This window comes from Urocitellus parryii, chromosome 12, assembly GCF_045843805.1.
Source record: "Urocitellus parryii isolate mUroPar1 chromosome 12, mUroPar1.hap1, whole genome shotgun sequence".
Taxonomy (NCBI): domain Eukaryota; kingdom Metazoa; phylum Chordata; class Mammalia; order Rodentia; family Sciuridae; genus Urocitellus; species Urocitellus parryii.
In genome coordinates, this window is record NC_135542.1 from 44,573,502 (window position 1) to 44,600,858 (window position 27,357).

At 38.1% G+C, this 27,357-nt stretch overlaps 2 protein-coding genes across 2 annotated transcripts; both read right to left on the bottom strand.

The window, feature by feature from the left end:
- Positions 1-575: 575 nt before the first annotated feature.
- On the bottom strand, positions 576-5,609 carry Rdh14 (retinol dehydrogenase 14). The gene is made up of 2 exons (XM_026390725.2): positions 5,126-5,609; positions 576-1,276 (listed from the first exon to the last, which is right to left on the bottom strand). Exons 1-2 carry the CDS (start codon positions 5,516-5,518, stop codon positions 659-661), a joined length of 1,011 nt encoding a protein of 336 aa, XP_026246510.2. The 5' UTR covers positions 5,519-5,609; the 3' UTR covers positions 576-658.
- A 3,156-nt stretch (positions 5,610-8,765) lies between these two features.
- Positions 8,766-27,106, bottom strand: Nt5c1b (5'-nucleotidase, cytosolic IB). The gene is made up of 11 exons (XM_026384560.2): positions 27,074-27,106; positions 25,093-25,182; positions 24,588-24,761; positions 23,906-24,040; positions 22,379-22,563; positions 21,961-22,288; positions 21,626-21,793; positions 20,439-20,568; positions 17,743-17,865; positions 17,151-17,335; positions 8,766-9,098 (listed from the first exon to the last, which is right to left on the bottom strand). Exons 1-11 carry the CDS (start codon positions 27,104-27,106, stop codon positions 8,766-8,768), a joined length of 1,884 nt encoding a protein of 627 aa, XP_026240345.1.
- Positions 27,107-27,357: the final 251 nt, after the last annotated feature.

Genomic DNA, 27,357 nt, shown 5'->3' on the forward strand with positions numbered 1-27,357 from the left:
AGAAAGAATTCTATAGTTAAAACCAAACAAACAAAAAGACCCCCAAAACGAAAAGAAAACCATCATAGGTCTTGAAGCAGGGATGTGAAGCCATGACAGATTTGAGTTTCACAAATATCACTTCTGAGAGCAGGGTGCAAGGTGTGCTAAAAGGAGACTGGATTTAACAAGACCAGATAGGCTAACAAGGACAGGACAAAGAACTGCATTCAGTGTCACTTATAAAGAAATACAAGTGAAAAATCTGCATCAGTAAGTTTATTTATGTGTACACACCGGGCATATTATTGCCACACAAAAGCCATAGTAGTGAACACTTTTAACTCTTTAGCCATGAAGCACAAAGATATTTGAAATACATCTTAAGATAGCTATTTTAAGTAACCAATTATTAAGCAGTTGTAAAATCTGCTTGTCCAATTATAATTTTTAAAATATAATTGCATTCATTATACTCATACATTTAAAACGTGTTTGCTCAAAATTTGATACCCGAAAATAACCTTTTCAGTACCTTGAAAATATTCCCTTGTATTTTCTTAGCAGTACTATTGTAAACCAAAATTGTTTTTCCCAAGTAGCAAGAGCTCAAGCCACACCATTCCTGATCACAGATATAACTGATATATTTCATAAACAGCTCTTTCACTCCTTGTTCCTATTTTAATATGCCAACCATCACTTCACTGATATCCCAGAGTTTTCTTGCTACAGAGTCATCCATTGCTTTGGGCAACAGTTCTTCCTCCTTACAATCCCCAAAGTACCTTCCCGACACACCTTCCACCTCTGGTGAAGAGGCTAAGTAGATGGAAGTCTGGGCACCTTCTAGCGGCGTTTTGAAGAAAGCCCATGACACCAAATTGAAAAGTGGTTTCACCAGCAGCGGAATGTGAATGTGCCTCCCCAGATTAGTCCGCACGATGCCGGGATGCAATACGTTGACAGTAACATTTGTGCCTTCTAAGCGCCGAGCTAATTCTCTGGTAAAAAGAATGTTAGCCAGTTTGCTCCGGCTATAACAGAAGCTTTTATTGTAGCTCTGCTCACTGTTCAAGTCTTCAAAGTTGATTTCTCCATATTTATAAAGTTTAGAAGAAACAACCACAATCCTGCTGGGAGCTGAACTCTTGAGGAGCCCCAGGAGCAGGCTGGTGAGCAGGAAGTGCCCCAGGTGGTTCACCCCAAACTGCATCTCAAACCCATCCTCTGTCTTGGTGTAAGGGCACTGGAAGACACCGGCGTTGTTGATCAAGACGTCCAATCTAGGCTCTTCCTTCACATATAAAAAGAGAATGGCAGAATTATGAACATAGGCTTCCAGTTGCTCCTCCTGTTCACGATAAATATGTTTTAATAAAAAAAGAACTTGAGACTAAAAACACATCCGTTTCCGGGCTACGGATCAGAGAGCTAGTTGAATACTGACAATTTTGTTTTTCATGGCCAGAGGGTTTCCTCTGGAGGAATTTCCTCAATTCAATACTGATATTCATAATCTCACCCCACAACTTCTTTTTCTCATTTAAGTAATATGAAAATACTTATTCATAGTAATCTGTCAGTAAGAGAAAATCTGTAGAAACTAAATCTAAGACTGAATTTCTGGTCTTATGCTTTTATAACCAATACACACACACACACACACACACACACACACACACACACACACACACACTTTGGTTTCATTAGAAAGTTGATTATCTGATCCATACCAATGTCTTTCTTAAAAACAGAAATATATTTGGAGATTAGATACTCCTGTGATTCCAGATTTCTTCCCTTAATTTCAGTTTAACTAAGAAAATATCAATTTGGGAGTTAGCATGTTAATGCTGAGTTCATATCAAAATCATAGTAAGTGTACCTATGATAAAATTTTTAAAAATTCTTGGAAAATATTAAAAATTCCATAAAATTTTTCTATGAATGTTTAACCACTGAAAGAGAAATGGAAATAAAATTATTTTCATCCTTAGTGGGGCTTTGCTTTCAGCATTTCATGTGAAACCTCATCTTCTTTTTATAACCCTATAAGCAAACTGATGCACAGATGCTGGATGACTTATCTAGTGTCACAGAGTTCACGAGCAACAAAACCAAGAATCACACCTGAAGATAAAATCTTTTGATGGTAAAGTCCCTTCTCTTAATTATTAAAGTAGTTTGGCTTTCTAATTGGGATTTTTGAAGCATAGCTACAGTGAGTAAACTAGAGATAGTCAGCAGTTTATCCCCAGACCTACTGGACATTAGGAGCCAAGTTCAGATGTGTTACACTGTATTTCTCTAAGTGTAAATGGCACCATGGGAACAGAATGACCTCAAGGCATTTCCTTAAACTAGGACAAGCAACAGAGGTCAGGGATGGAAACTTAACACCTGACACAATGTCATGAATAAATCAAAGAGTAAGAACAAAAATTAAGCAGGTAATATAAAAATATGTAACACAGTGACTCATAAGTACAAGTCTCACAACAGTGAAGGAGACAAAAGGGTGGGGGCCATAGGATCAACAAACACCTTTAACCTCCAACACCACTGTGGAATTCAGTTCTTTTTTTCCTTATATAAGTACTTTTTTTAAGCATCAAGAAGCCCCTAATTTAGGAGAACTGAATAGTCAGAATTCTGTACCTTGACCATATTTTCTAGAAACTACATTTTTACAAAGACCTAAAATTTAGACTGTTCTCATAAGAAGTCTTTTCATTTCCTAAACCATTTAAGATGGTCTTTTCTTGCCTTTCTTGAGTTCTTTCTTTTGCTGGACAGAGAAAAAAGAAATGCACAACATGTTCCAGGTGTAAAGACAAAGGGATGACCCATGCTAAAATTAATTCTAGGTCAAATTTCATGTTTCATTGGCTTTTTTACCAAGTTTAAGTGAAAAGAAAAACGTGTTAAATTTCCCAGTGTTATCAAAGCCTACCTGTCAGAGGATTAACTATTTCTCATTCTAACCTAAGAATCTTTTCATTTTCCAATAGTCAACTTCAAAAACAAGGCAAGAGTTCACCCATGGGGGAAAGAAAGGAATGTTCTTTTTCACTAATCCTTTGGAAAGATTTCCTGAATTAATCATTTCCGAGCCATCCTTCTTTGCTGAGATAGTGTTATTTTAGGACTTCATCATTTACTATTTTTTTTTTAATTCTAGGAGATAAATGAGATAAATACCAAGAATACCAACCAACCTGTGGGAAGCATACAATTCCACTCCCCCCCCCCCACTTTTAATTATAGTCACCAGACTTCCTTCAGAAGCAGGCAGAAAGGTAAATGCTTAGAAGCAAGGATGTCGACTTTGTCATCTCCTTATCCTTACCTTTAAACTGGTTCTGCCTCAAGATGTCAAAATAACAGAGGTATTAGGAATGAATGAGTGTGTGTGTGTATATATCAATCAATCACCAATCCCATTTACATTTATAATGCTTTCAAAATTTCTTAGATGGTGATTACTTCTTATCTAGAATATTATGATGAAATACTAGCAATAATACAACAAACAAAAAACCTAACTCCTGGGAGAAACAGTTCCCACACTGCAACAAGATGATCTTAGAGCATGGGGGGTACAAACCCACAGGATGTGCTTTGGAATAGTTTAAATTTTTGAAAGAAGCAATGCTACTCTGCTCAATACCTAAAAGCTAGTTACTACAGGTAGTTAGGGTTTCAACATTATATTCTATTCTACTCCTTTGAGGAGATCGTTTCTTGCTCTAAAAACTCAGCTCCACAAGAAATGATCTCCTCAATTTATTAGAAAAGCTTAAATTGCAAGTGCAAGGCTAAAAATTTATGTAGAACAGGAAACAAGGGTAGCTGTATCCAATCTGATCCCAAAGTTGGAGAAATTGGTGTAGTGATCAACAGGCACACACTTTCCATTAAAGATTGTGGCTAAAAATGAAATATTTTTCTTTGAATTGTGTAGATTACATTTTAAACAGTTACTGAACTGCTAGGACATAAATATTTATTAGGTTGTCTGGATCTAACTACATCCCCCATGACCTTGTAGACATTTCTCTGGCTTAAGGGCATCTTGAAAAATTTATTACATTTAGGAACCTCTGCTTTAGCCTCAAAGACTCATTTCATACAGGGCCATTTCTGTGACAGCAACCTTTAAATCCTCCCTTTTGAATGCCTTCTGGCAGATCACCTCTGCAACAGTCTCAGTCTCATCAGAAGGTTCTACTTTAGTGGAACATTTACCACCTGCCCAAAGATAGCTTCATCCCTCACTGTCCAGCAGGCAAGAGTATACAATAGGTGATCAAGTATAGGCTATGAAGACAGACCACTGGTTAAGCTACATTACCTTTCTATGCCTTAATTTTTCACATACAATAGAGATAATTCCCACAGGGTTGCTGTGAAGATTCAATGACAATAGCCAAAGGCATTTTATTTTCTCTTAACAGTTGTTTTTTTTGAAAGTACATAAAATGCTTGGTACTTATGCTGGCACACAATTAACTTCAATAATGCAAGATGTATTATTCTTAGTTTCTATTCCTGTTTGAAGTACGATCGCTAGGATTCCAAGCTCCATTCTATTTGAAAAGCATGCCAGAGTCTGGTTAGGGAAGGCATTAATGAGTTCATCGGTGGCAACAAGTGACATTCCCTTAGATAGCAGGAAAAAAACAACAACAACAACAAAAAAAACCGGGTGTGGAAAATAAGCATTGGTCTAAGCCCCTTGGCTAGCAACCCTCTTCCAGTGCTCTCAGGCTCAGTGTAACAGAAGGCATGGTTTGGCACACATTCACTTATGACACAGGAAAAACAATTCAGAGACCAGGGGATGACTCCTGGGCCATCCTCACATAATAAAATGAAATGTTCAGAAACTGGCTTATGTACGGTTTTCCTCCGGGGCCCATTTCTTAACATCCTCAGCAGGCAGTTCCCCTTCTTTCTCAAGCCTGCCCCTCCTCGACTGGTGGCTCAGTGGCTGCTCCTGCCAGGAACCTCAGCCATCCCCAAGGTCACACCCCGGACTCCAGCCAGCTCCTCGGCGCCGGCCCCTCGGCCCCGCCCCGTCCCGCCCCGCGCGGCTCGGCCTGCCTTCCGCCCGGGCGGCGCGACTCCGCGAGACCCACACCTGGAGCAGCTCCTGGCAGAAGGTGCGCACCGAGCGCAGCGAGGCGAGGTCCAACTCCTTGACGACCAGCTCGCCCGCTCCACCGACGTCGGGGCTCGGCCCGGGACCCTCGGCCTCGCAGAGCTCGCGGCGGAGCTGGCTGGCCGCCTCCTCGGCGCGAGCGCGGTCCCGGCAGCCCATGATCACCCGCGCCCCCAAGCGCAGCAGCTCGGCCGCCGTGGCGCGGCCCAGGCCGCTGTTAGCCCCGGTGATCAGCACGGTCTTCCCGTGCATGAGGCCGGGGTCCCCGCCACCGTGCAGCCGGTGGACCCTGGAGCCCACGAACCGCCGGGCCGCCAGCCACAGTGCCCCGCCCAGTGCGGCCAACAGGGCCGTCGCAGTAGCCACCCCCATAGCCTTCCGGACGGAGGGCTCTCGGGTCCCTACGCTGAGGTTCCGGAGTCAAGCCTGCCACCTGGCGCGAAGAACTCTGGGGCAAACCAGGAGTCTCCTGACAGTGCGCGTGTGGCATGCTGGGACTTGTAGTTTTTCTCCCGAGGGCACCTGATTGGTAGAGAATTCCAGCGGGCTCTCCCTCGCGTGCCCTCCTTAGACCCTGCTCCCAGCCTAATGGCGGAGGCCGGCACGTGGGGCGGTGTTGAGGAAGCTGGGTTTATACCTCCTGAAATCCAAGAATGGGGGCCTTTCCTGGGGTAATGCCTAATGAATTCTTTATGTCTGTATAGGATGAGAGCATATGCCCCACTCTTAGAGGCATTTATCGTGTTTTCCATTAAGGCCTCCCGGAACTTGTAAACTCAGTTGTTTACTTTCACCCTCTGGAGAACGAATGGGCCATGCCAGTTGAATTCTGAGGAACAGCATTCCCGAATTTAACCACATAAGTCTGTTGGAAATAGAACAGGCCATTGGGTCTCAGACTTTGCATCAGAATCCCCTGGAGAGTTTGCCAGGAAATTAAAAGGAAAACAAAGATCGGGGCTTCAGTACCAGAGTTCTTAATTCATGAGGTCTAGGATGGGGCCTAGGAATGTGCACTTCTGACAAGCTCCCAAGTAATGCACATGCCAGAGCTGAACTGGGGTCCTCATTTTGAGAACCACCGAAGAAGGTCCTTTTGTTAGCTTTTTTTTATGGCTGTGACCAAAGTTCCTGACAAGAATCACTTGGAGGAAAGGTGTGTTTCAGTGCACGGTTTCAGTTCATGATTCGCCAACTCCATTGCTCTGGGCTTGAGATGAGGCATCCTGTCACATAAGAACTTGGCAAAGGACGTTACTCTGCTCATGGCAGCCAGGAAGCATTGTCTCAACATGAGCTTTTGGGAGACACCTCATATCCAATTCTTGGTGCCTGAAGAAAAAGTCACCCTTGAATGATCTTATCTGACACTAGTAGAGGTACAGTGGGAGAATATTAAGCAGACCCACTCAAAAATGCTTCCCTGCTGCCTCCACAGGAGGAGGGCAGAGTGTTTTGTACACTGTAAACTGCTCCAAAAATGTCAGGGGTTAGTTCCATAGAGACCCATCTTTAGTTGTTACTGTTTCTGACTTTAGACCTGGCAACACTTATAGGCTTCATACATTCATCTACTCACCTACCCAATAATGTGGAGGTCCTGCCTGTGCCCTGTGAAACCCACAGAGAAACAAGACACCATTTTTCTCTGCAGGGTGTTTTCTAGCTGGTACAGTCCTCTCTCACCCTCACTCCTGATCCATTCAAGATTCTTCAGGAGAAGGAAAAAACAACCTGTGTAGTTTGAAATAACCTCCCTAGCTGATTTTAATAAGCCAACCATCATTCACTTACATTTGGAAAGGATATCACATGCATCTAATAGTCATAACACAAAGAGAACATAGATAAATTCCAGGAGAAGGTGACTTTCTACATACTGAGAATGGAATTCAAGAGGTGGGAAGGCTTGGTGGTGGGATTCTTCCCACTATCGCTGGGGATTTTAGAAGGCATCTGGAACAGGATTCAGGAGAGGTGGCCCCTTCTTCTTCCCAATATGAAGCTGTCACTTAAATGCCCAGCCCCAAGCACATTTGTTTTCTCTTTCTGTTCCTTTTTGCCTGTCCACATCTTGCCCATCCTTCAAAGTCCATTTCAGGTCTGTTCTTCCTGACCAGTTCCAGATTCTATGGATCTCTGCTTCCTCAATTTCATGTGTGACCCTATTGGCACTAAGGACAAACAGCCTTCTTGTATTGGCAGTTTGAGTTCCCACATTGGACTTCCTCTACAATACTGTTAATGTTTTCAGTTTCCTGAAGGATATAAGTACTCAAAATGTGTCACAACTAATATACTTTGTACTGGTTTTCAACAAATTAGGGAGAAGATTAAAAGATGTGTGCCACCTGTGGTGTTTCTCAACTAGAGCCAGGGTGGAATCTTTATGTGAAGGAAGAGTAGAGATGGAGGTAGGCATAGAGAGAGCAGGAAAGAGTATGAGGACAAGAGGAAGAAAATAATCCTTAGATTTGTTATGTAACTGCTGTGTGGCTTATGCCTGGAACTTAATAGAGTGACTAATCCAAAGGCAATGGAAGTAATGACAACTCTTTTTGAATAATGTGTAACAGAGAAGAAAGAAACACATGACTTAAATATCTGAATTTGAATTTTGGTCCTACCACTTATTAGCTTCACATCCTTGGACAACCTACTTATTATTTTTGAATTTTAAGTTCCTCATTGAAAGAAAAGGAAGGTAATAATACTATGTCACAAACATTTAATTTGATAAGAAAATGAGATAATACAAAAATCACTAGCTCACTATCCCTAACATATGGTATATTATGGTTACTAACTAATCAAATGTTAATGAAAGTAAGACAAAAATTATAACAGAATGGCAGAGGCCATGATACAACATGTCATGACACATTTTGAAGTGGTGGCCAATTTCCCCCCCTCACACGAATATTGGCCCAACTTGCCTAGTCCAAAGCAGGAGTCTTTGAATATGAAATTTTATAGTTCAGAGGCAATTAACTCACCAAGAAAGTTTCAAAGAACCCTTCTCAGTAGGCTGTGTCTAGAACTTGTCTTACGAAGTGCCCTATCTTACAAAGCTTATATAGTCAGCTGTTTTATTTCCAAATGAAGTGTCAAAACTGGTAAACTCATGCATGTAGAGAGTAACATTTTCATTTTGACTTGTTTTTCAAGAGCATACTTAAAACACATTCCACCTTTGAAAACCACTAATCTAAGGTGATGATGGGTAACAATTCATTCTATGTACCAAATTCCAAAAATGAAAGAAAATGAAGGTAATAATACTATGTCACAGAACAAAAATGAGCATTGTTCTGTGAAACTAAGAAAGTTTCTGAAACAGCCCCTTAGTCATTCAAGTATTCAAATTCAAAATTTATCCTAAAGAGTCATCATGATTTACACAAAGGCAGGTGCAATGGCATTCAACAGCATTGACAAAGAGAAGTAGCTTGAAGGTTACTTGATAGTTGAAAATGTTGCCCCAGAACATGAAGAGGAAACTTCCAAAAGGAGCTAGTTTTTAGGTCCAAGCTTCTAAAATACCTGATTACTCTAAACATCCAAAGGAAGTTTCCTCTGTAATACTAGAATGTCACTGTTCTTTTTCTTGTCCTCATCGCTAAGTGTGGTATTTTTGGCCAACTCCATAAGGTACATGAGCTGTGATGGTGCCTAATTTCTTTGCCCCTTCAATGTGGAACATCTGGTCATCAAAGAAGATGTGGGGCCGGATCTTCACCAAGATGGGACCTTTAGGGGCTCCCGCAAGAAAAAGAGCTTCGTCTATCTCTAGACCCCAGCGGCGAAGAGTCTTCAGCACCCGGGCACCTGAGCTGGCTGCACTTCGGGCTGTAACCAGGTAGGTCCTGATAGGACAAAGTAACCGTTCATCTTTGGCATAAAACTTCTTTTGCAGTCTGCCTAAGTCTTCCAGAAAGCCTTTCAAGGGACCCTGTGAAAGGAACATATGTCACAGCTGTAAACTAGTGAACCAAAGGAAGTCATCACTGAAATAGCAGAGGCTTATAAGAGCTTATACAAAGATCTAATCTAATAGTACATGACATGCAGTGTTACTAGGCTGAAGGAATAATGCTAAAAACTCTATTTATGTAAATATATATCCTTATATGCAACCATATTTGCATTCCTGGAATTAAGATAGGATGACCATATGATTTATCATCTAAGTCAAGCTATTTTAGGGCTAGGGCTGTGGCTCAGCAGTAGTGCACTTGCTTGGCATGTGTGAGGCACTGGGTTTGGTTCCCAACACAGCATATAAATAAATAAAATAAAGGTCTATCAACAACTAAAAAAAATTTTAAAAAGATATTTTAACATGTGAAAGAAACATTCCATAATAATTAAACCAGGGCAATAGATATAAACTATTTGTGGCAAAGAGTTATAGATGATCACACTCTAAATTAACTTTAGTTGGTTGCCAAAAGCACTGATTTAAATTTTTCAGAATTGCATATTTTAAAAGTATACTCACTTGTCTAGTATAATGTTGTTTTTTTAAAAAATCTTGGCCTGAATCCAACCTTGTCTTATAGTTTCTTTGTATCTTTTCATACCTACTTTTATTTCCACCTTTCTGAATAGTTTTGGCTATATTTCTTGAATAGAGAATAGAACTGAATTTTGCTATGTGATCAAATCTGGAAGTCTTTTTTTAACAATAGATGAGTTTTAATCCCTTTACATTTATTCATATTAGAAATATGCTTTATATGGGTTCTATTTTGTAATTTTGTTATATTTTCTAAGTCTGAAAATTTTAAAAGATTATTCATTAAATGTCTTTATCTTTTGTATGTATATATGTATGGTTTCTCTAACATTAGAAGCTTTGAATTATCTTCTACTGGTCACATTTGTAACTATAACATTTTAGGACGCTCAGTCCTCTATTTTTTAACATCCTTGGTTTATTATACTTTATTATGAGAAATAAAGAAATTAGAGTATATTTTTCAATATTTATCTCATCCTCTACTTATCCATCATATAATTTTTAGTCATTTAATTAATCTTTCTCAGTGTTTACATTTACATTATCAAATATTCCTTTATTTTTAGCAACTTCACATTTTTATTCTTTGATTACTATAGATGAAAACATCAGAATACTTAATATTCTGTAGACTTTCTTTTTTCCATATATTTTTCTATTTCTCATTGGTTATATAATTACAGCATTGTTAGGACACATAATATTAGCCCCCCCCCACATACCTTTTTTGCCATTACTCTAGTCCCTGCAGACCTTTATATCTATGGTTAAATATATTCTATGCCCATTTGTGCTTTACTCCATCCAGTCATCCACATGTTGGAAAAAGTTTGTCCTACTCTACTAGTTTTCTCCAGAAGAATCTCATGGAAATAATCCTTGAGAATTTAGTGTGTTTTCAACTGTTTGGTGGTTTGCTCTGCACTTCAGCTTTTGACTAGATGTAGAATCCATGATTTATATTTCTTCTCCATAAGACCTTTTTTAAAATTTTTAAAATTTTTTATTTTATTTATTCTAATTTGTAATATGTGACAGCGGAATGCAACTCAATTCATATTACACAAATAGAGCAGAATTTTTCATGTCTCTGGTTGAACACAAGGTAGAGTCACACCCTTTGTGTTTTCAAACATGTACTTAGGGTAATGATGTCTGTCTCATTTCACCATCTTTCCTATCTCCATGCTCCCCCTTCTCCCTCCCTCAATCCCCATTATGAATCAGCATCCTTATATTAGAGAAGACATTCAATATTTGTTTTTTGGGGATTGACTTACTTCATTTAGCATTATATTCTCCAACTCCATCCATTTACCTGCAAATGCTATAATTTTATTCTCTTTTTAATGCTGAATAATATTCCATTGTGTATATATAAGATCTTATAAGTAGTTTTTTTTCTATGGAGTATGGCTGTTGAAAAGTCTGAGGGAAGCTTAATAACTACCCCGACCCACCCACCACTTATGTGGATTGGTCTGTCTGTGGGCAGACAGCCCAAATAATTATTATTCTTTGAAATCAAATAATTTAATTTGGCTATCTCAGTGATGCTCTATTTCCCTATCAGAAAACATGGACTTATATCTCTAATAATTTAATAATTAATGTATGTTTTAAAATCTGATAACACAAGAATGTTTTCTTGATTTGTATTTTATATAAATTTGATCTTTACTTAACCACACCTCACTCAGTAATTTCAATGTTTTACTTCAGGGATTCCACTTATGCATATGTTGGACTTTCTTTCCCTGGGATCTTTTTCTGCCATTTTTCTCTCTAAAATATTTTCAATTCTACTCACATTGGCACATTTTGGCACTCTACATTTCACATTTTATCATCTATTTCCCTGATTATTTCATTTTATTTATATTTTATGATTCTGCTTTATATTAAAGTTTTTGTTGTGGCAAATTCTCACTATCTTCACCTGAACCATGGAAACTTTTCCTAGTGAAAATTCTTCATCCACTATTATTAAATGATGTTATTTTTTGATCTGCCTTTTTCTCCTGGCATCTTTGCCTGTATTCTCTTTTTATTACTTATACCAAAGTAGATGGGTTTTCCTTGGAACTGTTGGTGGTTTGGGGAGACTCACTTTTTAACAATTCAAAGGTTTCCTTCTCTGTTTTTAGGAAACCAAACATTATGTGGAAACAAGACCTCTTATATTAATATTTGCTTGGTTCTACCTTCCTCTGAGGCTGCATATATCAGAATAAGCAAGTAAATTTAACTTCTAAAGGTTAGAAGCATAAGTGGAAAAACTGTGACTCTTTTTCCTTTTATTTGGGAAATACAGTAAAATTGGTGGAGCCACTGTGGTCACAGTTTGTCTTTGATACTCAGAAGGACACTATTCTTGTTACACTGAATACTTTCCAAAGGAATGAAATAGGAATATTGAATTTGTGTAACCATATTCAAACCAGTTATCTACTCATTCTCTTTTACTTCTATTTTTGTGTATGTTTTATAATCTATTTGTTCACTATTAAAAGCATATAATTTATGAATAAAATGTTAGACTATTAGGCAAAGTTATTAAAAATACTTTTTTGAGGAGATGTATGATTTAAAACATTTGGGAATCTACCTAAGATGTAGAAAGCCAAAAGGACTATTCCTACTTTAAGAAAAACACCTGACAATCTGAAAGTATTATAACTTTTCTTCAGTTCATAAGAGAGCTAATATTAAACGGCAACCAACTACCATGGAATCTAAGAAAAACCGGTTGTCTTTCCAAGTAAAGATGGGATGAAAGAGCTGCTACACCCATGGCAGAGCATTGAGGGAAGAAATAGCAGACACTGTATAAGCAAGAATGAAAAATCCAGGTGATTTAGAAAACACATTAATAAAGGATGGAATCATGAGTACAGACGCTGTGTGATGCACAGACACCAGTACACACTTTATCAAAGCTTTACTGCCTGGACTTGCCTAGGTGTTTATGAGAAAGATTTCAGGCAGAGTAGGAGACAGAAGAAAGCCATCCTTGGTGGTACAGCCTTGGAAGAGCAGAGCAGCCACTTTAAGAAATGACTGAAATACTACCTAGTGCCTATATCCCAAGGACTAAGAGGCTTCGCTACTAGAAAGACTTTAAACATGTTATCCTCCAGGGCACAAGTAAAGATCTACTATGACTGGGAAAGGGTAAAGGAAAAATCTTCTACTCCTGGGGGAGGCAGAAAAATTTATCATAGACCCAGACCATTAGGCATCTTCCTTTACTGGGGGAAAGGCAAAGTCCTTGTCCTTAGAGTCCTAGGAGAGAAAGAGCAGGCAGAGAGACAAAGAAGCAACAGCTGGGAATGTAGATTCATCTGAGGCACAGACTTATAGAGAAGGCCTAAAGCTGAAAGTACAGCAGAAAACCCTCATGGCAAACCTAGCTGCATCTTTAGAACACATTTAAGAAAAATTTGAAGCCTGTGATGCAGTGAAGAAAATCATAGCACAATATCTAAAACCAGCTTAACTCTTGATTACATTGATTCAATATATCATAATAGTTTCTAGTAGAAGAGGAAGAATAACTGTTACAAGGCAAAAATGTTATTCATAAAAGTCTTCACATTCATACACTACAATTAGTAATATCAAATTTTATGAGACCACAAAAAATTGAACAAAATGAAAGTGCAATTCTCTTTCAAGAGAAATAAAAAAGGTTAGACTTGGTGATGACCCAAATGTCATAAATATAACAGAAGCAACTGAAGTAGACTATAATTAATATCTCAGCATCTACTTTAAAGTAGATAACATGCATGAGGAAAAGAGTGTTGAAGGGAAATTCTAGAAATAAAAATGATTTCACAGAAATGAATACTTTCAATGGATATACTAGTAGACTCATCATGGCTAAGAAAAGAATGAATAAACTTGAAAAAATAGATGAATAGAAATTACCCAGACTTAAAAAAAATGAATAAAAGGGTGGAGAGAAAGAGAGCAAAACACTGAAATTCTGTGGGACACACACACACACACACACACACACACACAGTATTTAAACCGGCTAAATAAAAAAATACACAGAAAATCTTGAAGGCAGCCAGGGAGAAATGGATACATACAGAGGACCACAGATAGAAATTTCAGAAAATTTGTTATCAGAACCTATATCGAATGATATTAGAAGACAATGGAAAGACATCTTCAAAGTGCTGAAAGAAAAAAATACAGTAAACCCAGAATGCTAATCCTGTGAAAATAAAATGTTATTAAAAATAAGGAGAAATGACTTTTAAGGCAAAGAAAAACAAAATTCATTACGAGCAGATTTTTCTTACATGAAATATGAAAAGGTGATCATGCAAATATTTAAAATAATATGAATATAAAAGACATATTTTTGTCTTATCCTTATTCACTCAAAGATATTTGATTACCAGAATAAAAAGTAGCTAACAGGGTTTTGAGAGTTTATAGATAAAATGTATGAACTCAATGCTACAAAATATGGTAGAGTGTTAAAATAGTGTTTTGGGGGTACATTGTCATCTTATACAAAGATGATATGGAATCTTATAGAAAGATGATATGTATAATATTGCTCGAGAGTGTATTGTGCATAACCTACTAATATTTGGAAAAACTCAGAATATTTGACAATTAAATAATTTACTTCTAAATAGCTAAAGGATAAGAGTGGAAGACGTAAATTAAAAAAATATTTTGAACTGAATGAAAATTATACCACTTACTAATATTTAAGGAATGTAACTACAGCAGTGTATAGAGGAAACTTCATAAGAAATGAAATGAGGTCTCAAATCAGTGACCTCAGCTTCCACATTAAAAATATTAGAAACATCTGGTTCTAATATTTTAAGATAAATAAAATTGATAAATCTCTGGTGAGAGTGACCAAATAAATCAACAAATAAATGAAGATACTAATTATTAATATCAGAAATGAGAGAGGGGACACGTCACTAAAGATCCTGTAAATAATTAAAGAAAATATAAAAAACCTTTATGTTCATAAAAACAACTTAAGTGAAACTGATGAATTCCTTAAAAGATATAAATTCATAAACACAGAGAAGAAAGGAAATGAAAATATGAATAATAGCTCTGTAGCTATTAAGAAAAGTCCAGGTCCAGATGGCTTCTCTAGAAAGATCTACCAAACATTTAAAATAGTTTGCATTATTTTTATGATATCAGCATTTCTCTTTGACCAAAATTAGTTCAAGATATTGTAAGAAAACTATAGAACTATATTGTTCATGAACATGAAGGCAAAGAAAAATCTAAATTTTAGCAAGTTGGATCCAGCAGTATATAAAAAGGGATATCATATGACAACCTGAGTTTATACCAACAGAGCAAAACTGCTTTAACATTTAACATGCACCAATGTAATTTATATATCCATAAACTAGAGAAACCACATGATTTTCTCAATACATACAAAAATCCAACATCCACTTACAAAAAAATAATAAAAAAAAAAACTAGCAATCGAAGGCAACTCTCTCAAGTTGACAAAGGGATCTAAAAAGAACCTATAGCTAACATGCTTAAGAGTTAAAGATGTTCCCCTAAGGTCAGGGCAAGGAGTTCCATTCTCATCACTACCGTTAAACATTGTACTGGATGGACTAGCAAGGTAATTAGGCAGAAGAGATAAAGAAAAAACATACTACATAGAAAGATAGAAACAACATTGTCTTCATTCATAGTCACCATTGTTGCCTACTTAGAAAACCTCAAATAAGGGGCTGGGGATGTGGCTCAAGTGGTAGCGCGCTCGCCTGGCATGCGTGTGGCCCGGGTTCGATCCTCAGCACCACATACAAACAAAGATGTTGTGTCCACTGAAAACTAAAAAATAAATATTAAAATTATCTCTCTCTCTTTAAAAAAAAGAAAACCTCCAATAATCTACAAAAATGACTAAAAAGGCAATTTAACAGGACTGCAGGTTACAAGGTCAGCATACAAAAATCTATTGTGTCTTTGCAATAAATTATTGGACATTAAAGATTTTTAAAGTACCAATTTATAATATGATCAAAACATAAAATGTATAGGTATGAACTAAAATATGCAAAATCTGTATTCTGGAACCTATAAAACACTATGAAATAAAGAAATTTAAAAATTCTAAATGAATGGAGAGATATACCACACATCCATGAACCAAAATACTCAATATTTTTGAAGTATTTGTTCTCCCCATATTTAGCTATAAATTCAATAAAAACCCAATGAAAGTTGCAGCAGGACTTCCCCTCCACCCCAAGATAGATAAGAGCTTTTAAAATCTGTGTGAATATGCAAGGAGTCAGTCTATCAAAAACAGTTTTGGAAAAATAAGAGAACTCATACCAACTGAGTTTAAGACTTACTCTAAAACTATGATAATCAAGACAGTATAGTATTGATGAAAAGATGAATACTTATATCAAAGGAACAGACCAGAAAGCCTTTTCACCAAATAGTGCTATAACAATAAGTGTATCCATAAGCAGAGAAAATAAACTACAGGCAATACTTTATTTCAACACAATATTAGCTCAAAAGAGATCATGATTGTAAGACCTAAAACAATAAAACTTCTGTACATCAACAGAGAAGACAAAGCTTTGTGACCTGGATTTTAGGCAAACATTTCTTAGATAACACATTGAAAGCGAAATTTGTGAGAACAAATTGATAAAACTGACTTCATCATAATTTAAATATCACTTCCCTAGTGTGAGGTTACGAAATAGTAAAACTTTTCAGTTTTTGAACAGTACATTCATAGTTTAATTCATGAAAGCCAAAATAACAATATTTAAGATTATTAAGGTTCAAAGAGAACTGAGGGGGAAAAAAGAAAACTGAATGACTGAAGAATCCTAGCATGAAACTGAATGATTTAATGTTTCAGTTTCCTTTGGTTCAGAAGTTGTAGGTTTTTTTCATTTCGTATATTGATTTTAACACTTCAGTTCATGGATGGGTCCTTGAAATGTAAATATTTACTTTCAGTTTGATTAAGTATTCACAATTTGCACTTTTTGAGATTCATATTTGATTCAGTTCAAACTCTTAGTCTTGCTATTTTCTCAATTAAGTGATGTCTTTTTTTGAGAGAAACAAGTGTTTACTGATCTAGTAGAAATTATCTTAATATTTTGAGAACCTATTATGTGGAAATGGTGTATTGGTGGGTGGTGTTTCCTCTGTCACTCATAATTTGGAGGGGGTGAACTCATTATCATGGGATGATCACAGAGGTATTTATAAAAGATAGTTAAAAGACTCTTAAATTTAAAAAAAATGTCAGCAGTGGATGCTTCAAAGTGAGGAATTCCCAAATGAAAAGAGAAAACTGCAAGGACGAAACAGGGAAAAAGGGACTGCCAAAAATAATTTTAAAAACTATCATAATGAACAAATATTTATATCCTTATGTTGGAAAATCAGTACATCAAAATTAATCAGAGCTCATGTACCTACCTGAGCAAGCGGCTTATTTTCAAATAGTGTTTCATGTTGAAAGAATTTGTCCAGCCCGTGCTCTTTGGCAATTTGTTCAGACTCATCAGAGAAGAGGACAGCATCCCCATCAAAGGCCACACGGAGCTGTGTGTCACAGTAAGACATATCTTTGGCTCCATCAAACATTGTTGCAGAGGCAATACCTGACAGATCACGGGGATCTATTAATACTCTGTAGGGTCATGAGTTTTAGTTTCTCCTACCAACCAAAAACAAACCCCAAACCAAACAAAACGAAAGCAAATGCCCTCCCAACCTCATTTCCTCTCTAGCTATTATCTGATGAGACAACTCCTCTCTACCCACACACCTCTCAGAACAGAGGCCTATCATTCATTACCTGTTTCAATAGGAGTGGGAAGTACAAAATGGATTGTGGGTCAGTCACTAAGGAGGTCCCCCCCACCTCCAGGAAAGTCAGAGCTCTAAAGGACAAGCATAAGGGCTTCCAAGTGTGAAAACGCCTTAGAAGACCCAAGACATAAGCCACATCATCCTATGTGAATCATCAGTGGAGAGTCAGAGTGTACTGACTAGAGGGTTAAAATACCTTCTTGTATTGCTTCTTGGACTTTTTCAGAATCCGCAGAAAGATACAAGTTGGTAAGATATGCCTTCAAATAGCCAATGGGACTTTTTCCACCAGTCAAACAGAAGCGGTCAATTAGTAGGCCTATTATTAGGCAAGAAAAACTTTGTTATGACCAGACTAAAGACCATTCACTGTAAATCAATGAAAGTTACCTTATGAATAACTGAGTTTATTTTTAAATCCAAGTGAGTTCATTTGTACATCTAAATGAAAATTACTATGGAAATAATTAAAGTTTAAAATTACTTTCATAGCATCAATATTGAAAATTTTTCTCAGGTATTTTATAAAATAGGGAATGTTTTTGATGTATTATAGTTTTTTAAAAGCATTTTCATATAGAACATGCTGGTTTATTCTCACAAGAGCATGTCAGATATTATCCTTATCACAGAAAAGGATAATGAGACAAAAAGACCTGTCTAACCCACCCATTCACTTGCATAGGGCAGACTTGAGGTATTTGCCTCTTGTTTAGACTACAGCAGTGTGCTCTTTTGGTTGCATTGTGACCTCCTTACTTGATAAAAGGGGTCATCAAGTATGGCTCTATTTTAAGTACCATTCTTCAGTAGCAATACAATAGTAATAATAAATAATGCTAGGATTTAAACCGTTTTCCAAGAACAATAAAATATTTGAAATTGTCACTCTTTTCTGACTTGAAGCTTTTAATGAAATTATTAGTAGACTCAACATTTATATACTATTAAATGCCTTTCATATCAACAATTAAAAATACACTGCCTATTTGTGATAAGTTTGTAAAATAGACATCTAGCCACTAATACTGTGGATCAAAGAATAAATTGGTTAATTTTTCTAGAAAGTTAATTTGACAATACCTATTAAGAGCTTTTAGAAGTCTGAAATACTACCTAGGATTCCTTTCTTTCAGGGGTTTATCCTAAGGAAATAATATGAAATACTGATAAAAAAATTATATTAAAAGATCTTAAGTCAGGGTTATTCATTTTTGTTCTTTGTGATACTAGGTATTGAACCCAGCCTTGGAGCATGCTAGGCAAGTGCTCTGCCACTGAGTTATATTCCCTACTTAGCTCAGGGTTATATATGAAAGCAAAACATGTTCAATAATGTGAGTATAGTTAGGTGAAGTATAATATCATGCATATAATAAAATATTATATATCTATTCAAAGTCTTTTGTAGATCTATGAGAAGCTGGGTAGATGCATGTAATATAAAGTAAGCTATCAGTTGAGTCAGCTGTTTGACACTGTAGGGTCAAAGGGAGTGGGTGGGATCCATCAACAGTAGAGGTGAAGTATGGCTGCTTTCATGCTAAGAAAATACTTTTACTTTTAAACATGAACTAATGTTGGGTATAAGTGACACAAAATCAGATCCTACAAATCTGTAAATTATTAATTTAATGATCCAGAAAATATTTGGTGACACTAGGTTTTCAGAAATGATTAAAATATTGTTCCTTTTCAAAAGGAGATCACAGTTTCCTGAGGAGCTGGGTATGTAAAAAGTTATAACAAAGACCACAGCAGAGAAAGTACTAACTAACTCTGGAGAAAAACTGTTAGTTTATCAATGAGGTTTCATGAAAAAGTTGTGCACAATTGGCTCATTGGGGGATTTCATATTTAAATAACTGATTCCTTATGCTTCCAAATTCAGCAGACTCAATGTGGTGAGGGATGGATAAACCTACATCACCTACTAAATCAAATAAGACCCCCTGTCTTAAAAATAGTAGTTTTTCATTTTTTGAATGATTACTGTATGCCACTCATTTATGCTAAATCTTTTATATACATTTTCTCTTTTCATTCTTAATTCTATGAGGGCTGCATTTTTTAAAAGGCAAAATTTTAAAACTATGTCTCAGTAAGATAGCAATCTTATAATTAGGGTAATATAAAATAAAACACAATAACTTAAACCCAGTAATGAACCCAAAATATATTTTGATTATTTATAAATATGCCCGATTTAAACCTAAAATTTAAGAGTGTACAATTTAAACCTGATTTTGACTTAATATGCCAACAAGACTGGATCTATCCCTTAGAAAAATGAATAGTGGTACACCAAATAAAAAGTCAGATAATTTCAAAGTAAGGAAAATGGAAACTTTAGGAAAAAGTGATACACTGATAGAAATGCTCTGGAGACTAGAGCCAATCAAATTTTCCATGTAAAGGAATCAAGACACTTTTACTGGCATGAGTATGGATTTGATGTATGGAAGAGAGAGCAGTCAGGAGAATCAGATTTTTAAGAGGAAAGGAGAGGTGAAAACCTTTAAACCCTTAACATGGATATGTGGTGAACAAGAAGTTTGATCAGGCAGAGAAAGCTTTTGGGTTGATGGCCCCTTGAAGTCAAGTTCAGAAGTGAAAAACATAAAACAGAAATATATTGCAGGGCCTGGGATTAAGACTTTGAAATTCACACTTGACAAGTTAAGTCCAGAGCTTTGAGCCCAACTCTGTGCTGAAGTTAAAAATGAACATGGCCTTTCTGCTTCTGACATAGGCAAATAAACATTCCTCACTCAGGAGGGGGTGTCGGTATCAAAGATACTGCATTGGTTAGGCCACAGTTTAGCAAAATAACATGGCTTCTCTCTTCCAAAGCTATGAGCTGGTCTTCCACATGGTATTTATTTTACTTACCATAGTGATTGACGCTGTTTATAAGCCGCACTCCCACTTGGGCATGGTTATTAGTCATCAGTACAATATCAAATAATTCCTGATCATCAGGATACAGATCTCGGAGTCTAGCATTGACATGCTGCAGTGCCTGCAGGTTATAAACAAGGATGTAAGTAAAGAGGCACAGGCAAGGTGGGCCTTGGGAGGCTGGAGAGGAAGCACCTCATCAGGATCAGATTCAAGCTCTGAAGAGTCTTCATTAAGAGATTATGGCGCCTTCATGTCAAGTTTATACCATTCATTTCTGTATTTTCCACCTCCCATATATAGGACTACTGTTAATGTTCACATTTAATGTGTTCAAACATCACACATTTGGTTTATTAGAATTATCTCTGGGGGATAGATAGAAGGATCAGGCTAACCTTTTTTATGCTTTGTTTGTTTTAGTTTGTAAAATCTGCCCTTATGATAATCTAACCATCATTTTTTTTTACTGTGAAAAATACGGAACGCTTTAGGAATTTATACATCATTTTGTACAGAGGCCACAATGATCATCTCTGTGTGTTCCAATTTTACCATACCTACTGCAAGGGAATATTATTTTTAAAACATGGGTCTTTAGGTTTGGGATTTCCTCTCATGCTTCTACTGGGGTTCCATAAGTTCTTTCTACCTACAACTCCTAGAGGTGCCATTTGTTTTCGAATGGCTATGTTATTGTGTAATAATTGTGTAAATTACACAGAGGATCTGTTATGAGTGCTATATATTCAGTGCATATTCATGCCCTTCAGGACCAGAAACATCTTCATTTTCTTAATTTTTATTTTTGTGGCCAGAGCAGCTAAAGTGACTTTCATCCCATTTTAATAAGATGTTTTATTTCTACTCAGGATTATAAACTCATTATTGCTTCTTAATAGGAAAGGTAACGTCCCACATCTAGGACGATGGGCTAAAGTCCCATAAGTGAAAACCTAAGGTGAACTGGGGCAATAATCATAGGTAAGGCACGTTAAAAATTTTTATAATGTTCAATTTACTAGAATTATCTCTGGGGATAGGTAGAGAGAAGGACCTAGGAAAGTGACAAAAATCGTCCAGAAAATTTAGGGGGAACTGGTAGAGTTCCCAAAGGTGGGCCCTGGTCCTTCTCTCGCAGTCCAAGGTCCTGGCAGAGCCAGACATCTTGTGGATACCTTGACAAAGCGGAACGCGGGCCCGGGAGTCAGGATGACGTTCTCATTGGTGAGCTGATATTCCATGTACTTTTCCAGACCTTCTTCCTCATAGATTCTCCTGTCATCCACCATGTTGAAGAGTGCCCGAGATGACACAGCGATGGTGATGGCGTTCTTGGGTTTGGGCTGCAAAGAAGGGCAAGGACAGGAGGAGATATCAACAGACAGAGGGATTGCACAGGAGCCGGTGGGGCGGGAAGAACCTGAACTGACTTGGCTATGCAATCGACTAGAGGGAGGTTGTGGGGCTGGAGGAGGCACTCCTGGGGTACCTGCACTGGGAGCCTGCTCACCGGCCGTGGGCGCGAGGAACTGGGGATTTTCTCGTACAGCAGCTTCACGGATGCCCAGTAGGCCTCATCTATCTCGTCTTCCTCCTGCAGCTTCTGCTGTTGCATTTCCGACATACAGTCGAGATCCATCTGGATGGAGGTAGGGTAGTGCGGGCGACGCTGGGAATAGGCCTTCCACTCGGTGGGAGTCAGGCGCGAATATTCCCGCGGCTGCATGTGCGAGTCTCGTGAGTCGCTGCGTGTGTCCCGCGCCAGAGAGTTCCGGTTATCGCGGACATCACGCCCAAGGCTTTGAGCCCAGGCTTCTGGAGGCTCATACTTCTTGCGCCTGATGGTGGACTCTGGCTCTGGGAGTGCGGGAGCATCGTATTTCTTGCGCCTGCTGGTCTCAGACCCTGGGGGCGTGGGGCCATCGTACTTCTTGCGCCTCTGGCTGGACTCTGGTTCTGGGGGCGTGGGAGGCTGCGATTCGAGAGGCATTTCTGGCTCTGGCTGCGTTTTGGGCATTGGTGGAGAGGGTTCTGGCGAAGCCTGTGGTGGTGGAGAGTCCTCCTGGCTGGGGGAAGTAGATGAAGTTCGGGAGGTTGTGGAGCTGTTTTGGAGCTAGAGCAAGAAAATTGGTGCCTGGATTCAAGGTTTGATCCAGATCCTTATCCCCATCTCAGCCCAACTCTGATAAAGGAAAGCTGTCTATTTTGTCTGGACTGGTCCAAGAGGGATCATGGTTCATCTAAGCTCCTTTAAATAGACCCTAAAGGGGTCAGGCATTTCTAGTCATTAGGAATTTCATATTTCTGTTAAATAGGCACACACTGCTTTCATTGTCCCCTAGCTTCCCCATCAGCACCTCACAGATGCATCTGGCAGCATCACCTTTTTTGGTTGTAAGTAGTTAAGATATAGGTCCTTTTCCTCACCCTCAGGCAGGTGGCACCCAGTTTGCAAGGTTCTGCCCTTGCCTGCCATGTACCTGCCTAGACAGAGGCCTCTGAAAGACCTTGAGTAACAGATCTTGCTTGGCCAGTACCTCACTGTGTGGCCTCTAGTTATCTCCATGTGCAAGCTGGGCCAGACCTTCCTACCAGAACTCTCCACCTGGCATAGAGAGGGCCTGTCTCCCTATTTGCCATGTGAATAATGCTAAGACTGGGGAAGCAAAAACCTTTCACTGCCTTTACAGTAACCTGCAGCAGCTCAGTAGCAGAAAACCCTTTTCCTCAATAGGTAGGAACCATTCTTGAGAAGGGTCTCTTCTACTAAGGTGTGTAAGAAATTATTACACATCCATATATTTTACAGTTTTTATGATTGTTTCACATGTAACTCAAAGGGAAGTTCTTGATGAGATTGTTGAGCCCAGCCTGACAGAGATAGATAAATGAATACATGTATGAATACATATTCTTCCAGTGACTAGATCTTTATTTTCTCTGCATCTGAAAAAAAAATTCTATATATATACATATATGTGTGTGTATACACACACACACACACACACATACACACACACATATACATGTATATACATATACTTTTACTTTTGTGGTCAGGCCTAGTTAAGGGGCCAAAGCACACACAATCCAATGGGATTAATTTTTTGTCTTTTAACTTTTCTATATCCTCTTCTGAGAGCCAAGGGTACTCAATGAATTTTTGTTGAATGGATGAAGAAAGGTAAGAGAAAATGTGCAGGCTCTAGACATAGAAACTCCTGAGTTGTAATCTGACCTCTACCACTTAGTTACTATGAAACCTTCAGCAAGTTGATTCCTCAATTTCCTCAGTGATAAAATGGGAGCTTATGAGAGAGTTTTTGTTATAGTTAAATTAACTAAAAAAACATAAAGTATAGAGGGATAGGGCCTGGCATGTAGAAAGCTTCAATAGATGTAAACCATTATTGTTTTTAATCTGCTTCCCCCCACCCTTTCATCTCTAGTTTTACCTTAAGACTGGTGTTCCTGCTTCTTGACTCCTCTACTGATGGAGGCTTGGTGGATGGGCTCCGAGATGTCCTAGACCACTGACTTCGTACAACACTTGCTCGAGAGTCTGGCTTCTGCAATGATTCTTGGGATCCCTAAAGGAGACAAGAGAGCCAGGATGTGTTTCCCCACCACTTGTTGCTTCTGTGTGCATAACTACAGAATAGTTATATCAGGCTAAAAATAACAGCAACCATTGAAAAGGCCCCTGGCCTCTGTGACCTTTTATTCAACCTAAGTCCTGTGCACTGTTGTAGCTCTGTCCCAACCCTAACTTCTGTATGAAGCTTGAGTTACCAAGGCTCCAAGTCTGAGAGCCTCCTATTTTTTCAACCATGATTCTCCTTTTATAATACTTAGTACAGCTGAACATCTTTCCTCCATTTCCCCCATTTCCTCTCTTAAGGATAATCTATTAGTCCATACTAGAAAAATTACCTGATGGGTTTGCCTGAGGATAGCCGGTGATTGTCTGCAGCAGGGTTCTAAAGTAACCGCCTACCAGGGCATAAAGCCCCCTGGCCTTCCTGTGGGCGGAGTCCATGGAGAGACAAGTCGAAGAGTTTCTGTTCCCCACATCCTTCCCCTTCCCAGATTGCCTGGGGCTCCCCTCCCGAATCAGGTCATGCAATCTCTGCTCACCCTCATCATGGTGATCTGCCGGCCCTGCTCCCACAACAGGCACACGTGAATATAAATACGTATTGTGCGGCAGGGGCTAGTTCCCTCAACTGCACAAAGGCAGCGTCTACACGACGGGTGACCCCGCATGGGGCAACATCTCAGCGGGTGATTCGGATAGACTGCATGCCTCATCTGAAAGATTGTGCAGAAAACGATCAATGTGATGGCCAGACTCCCATTCCCTCCCTGATCTGACAGAGGCCAGTCTCCTGTCTGCTGAGTGGAGGTGGCTGCTGTAGTTTTTACACCACATATTCTGCATAAACTGCCGGATGTGGACGCTAGGGGAAGATGAGGTCTGCGTCTCCTAAGTTTGTTCTTAGCCTTCTCATGAGGACATTACTTATCCCTTACTACAGGTATCAGCAGCTCAGTTTTCTCTCCAGGAATTCCCCTGCCTCTTGGAATTTGCCATTGCGCCTTCTGCTCCTTGTTTTCCTCAAAGGCGCAGAGTTCAGCTCACCTGATTGCTTAGCCGAACTCCCGACTTTTCAGTTTCCTTTCTTTTTTCTCCTTCTAGACTCTCTTTTGATTGCCTCATCCCATTCTCATTCTTAATATAAAAACAAAAAAAAATACTTATTAATTTTTAAGCTCAGGGGCATTAGAAACTTTGGGTTTGGGAATAAAAGGATAACTAAAACAGAATTTTTCTCCTTGCTAATATAAAAGCATGAACTTTAGACCTTATATTTTCCCCATTCTAACAAGCCTGGATAAAAATAACACATTTTATAAATATGAATTACACAAATCATTTTTATAAAAATTTGTTGGTTCATAGGTATGAAATATTGATGCATTTATCACTTAATTATTCTTATGGGAAATGCTATGGGAGGATTTTCCAGGGTTCAGCAGAGGTTGGATTTAAATATGACCTTGTTTGTACAGAACTGGTTTTTCCCCCTTCATTTCCTCTGAAAGTTGCTACTTATGGAACTTTTCACTTTGCCATATAGAATTGAAAATGTCCATGTTCATTTTCCTTTTTTTAATGGTAAAATTCTCTTTAATTTCCTTGAATATATTAATAACAGCTATTTTTGTGCATTGTAATTTTACATAATAGTGGGATACATTATGGCATTCGTATATGCACATAGCATAATTTAATAATTCTCACTCCCTAACATTTTCCCTATTTGTTTTCTTAATTACTCAAGTGCCAGGGTTCTTGGTATCTGAGCCTCAACAATATTATTATGAGTCTTAATAATGAGAACTTTCATTCTGTAAAGATTTATTACAGACATTTTCTGTTCTTACTGTCAAATTACTTTCAGCATCTAGAGCATTTCCTTATTAAAAAATTAATAAGGAAAACCACATGGGAGAAAAGAAGATAACTCACTCTACAGAAACCTATTCAAACATTCATGTCTTAATTTTCCATTGGGAGAGAAACTTAGCAACTGTTTACATTGTTTCAAGTAATTCAATACCATTTATGTGACCAAGATTAGTGTCATTTATCTGTTTAAGGAGCTTAAACAGACCAAGGTCCTTCAGAAGCCATCTCTGTTCATCCATTTATGCTGTATGCCTTGGACCAGGAATGTGTCATCAGTGTTAATTGAATAAGAATATGATCCCAGAGAATGACTTAGCTACATGGCTCTCAAACTAATTCTAAAAGTTTTCATCACCACTGCCATATCAGTCACCATAATATCCTATCATTTCTAACTCCAAAAGATATTTTAAGTCCCATTCTCTCTCTTTACTATTACTTTATTGCAGGCTTCTTATCATAGTTCTTAGATTATAGCCTTTGAACGGATTTCATGGCCTCAAATCCTTCCCACTTCTAAATCTGTCAAGCTTATTATAAAATGTAAATCTGATTGTGCTTCATTCCTGATAAACTATTTACTTGGTTAGATAGACCAGGAGCCTTGTAATGCACTCCTGTCCATCTCCAACTTGTACAACTCTTTCAGGTTCTACAGATGCCAAATGACTTGTATTTGCCCACATGCCACCCTGGACTCCTTGTAATGCCCTCTTCCTTTAGTCATTTTGAAATTCAGCTTAGTGTTGCCTGGGGGCAGATCACAGAGGTAAACATTGTCTGTACTGTAAAGTTTGTACTGTCTGTGTCTTTTGTCTAAACTTTGCTGAGCACTGAATTTTGTTTTATGGGTTTCTTCTTGGTCTTTCTATGCTGTGCATTCTTCAGAGACAGACATTGGGTGTTTACTTCTTACCATTTAAGATCATGTGCTCAAGAAACTCTGCCTTACTGAATTGAGTTAGTCTGTAAATGTTAATCTATTGTTTTCCTGTCATAGTTTCCTTTTCTTCTACCTCAGCTTTCCTCTACATAGAGCCATTATCTGAAATTATTTGTTTTCTGCAGGGCATTCCCTGAGGTGAAGGGTAGATTAACATTTACATTTCCTCAGCTTATTGGTAAGAGTCTAGGCATTTGGTTCACTCACTTTCTTTTTCTGTTTCAAAGATGTTTGACTCATTTCTTTAACTTGAAATTTTCTTGTTGTTACGCAGGATTTTGTCTCTTCAGCTCCATTTCCTATTGCTTCCCATGCTCAGTCTGGCTCTGCATTTAGAATGTCAAATTTGTGACATCACATGTGGTTCCATAGTAACAAACTGTGCAGACATAACTAGACTTTAAAAAAAAGTGCAATGATGTTTCTTTATATTTGAGTACATCCAGTCATAACCATTGTCTGTGTTTTTAGAAATTGATTTCTAAACATTG

Excerpts from the sequence above, each read along its gene's own strand:
- Rdh14 (XM_026390725.2), bottom strand. The coding sequence starts at position 5,518 with ATGGGGGTGGCTACTGCGACGGCCCTGTTGGCCGCACTGGGCGGGGCA. Across the intron at positions 1,277-5,125 it reads TCTGCCAGGAGCTGCTCCAG|GAAGAGCCTAGATTGGACGT; the intron begins GTGTGGGTCTCG and ends TTATATGTGAAG.
- Nt5c1b (XM_026384560.2), bottom strand. The coding sequence starts at position 27,106 with ATGAGTCAAACATCTTTGAAACAGAAAAAGAAA. Across the intron at positions 22,289-22,378 it reads TCCAGCCAGAGGCGCAAGAA|GCGCAAGAAGTATGAGCCTC; the intron begins GTACGATGGCCC and ends GTCCACCATCAG. Across the intron at positions 20,569-21,625 it reads CCGCGTTCCGCTTTGTCAAG|GCACTGCAGCATGTCAATGC; the intron begins GTATCCACAAGA and ends TATAACCTGCAG.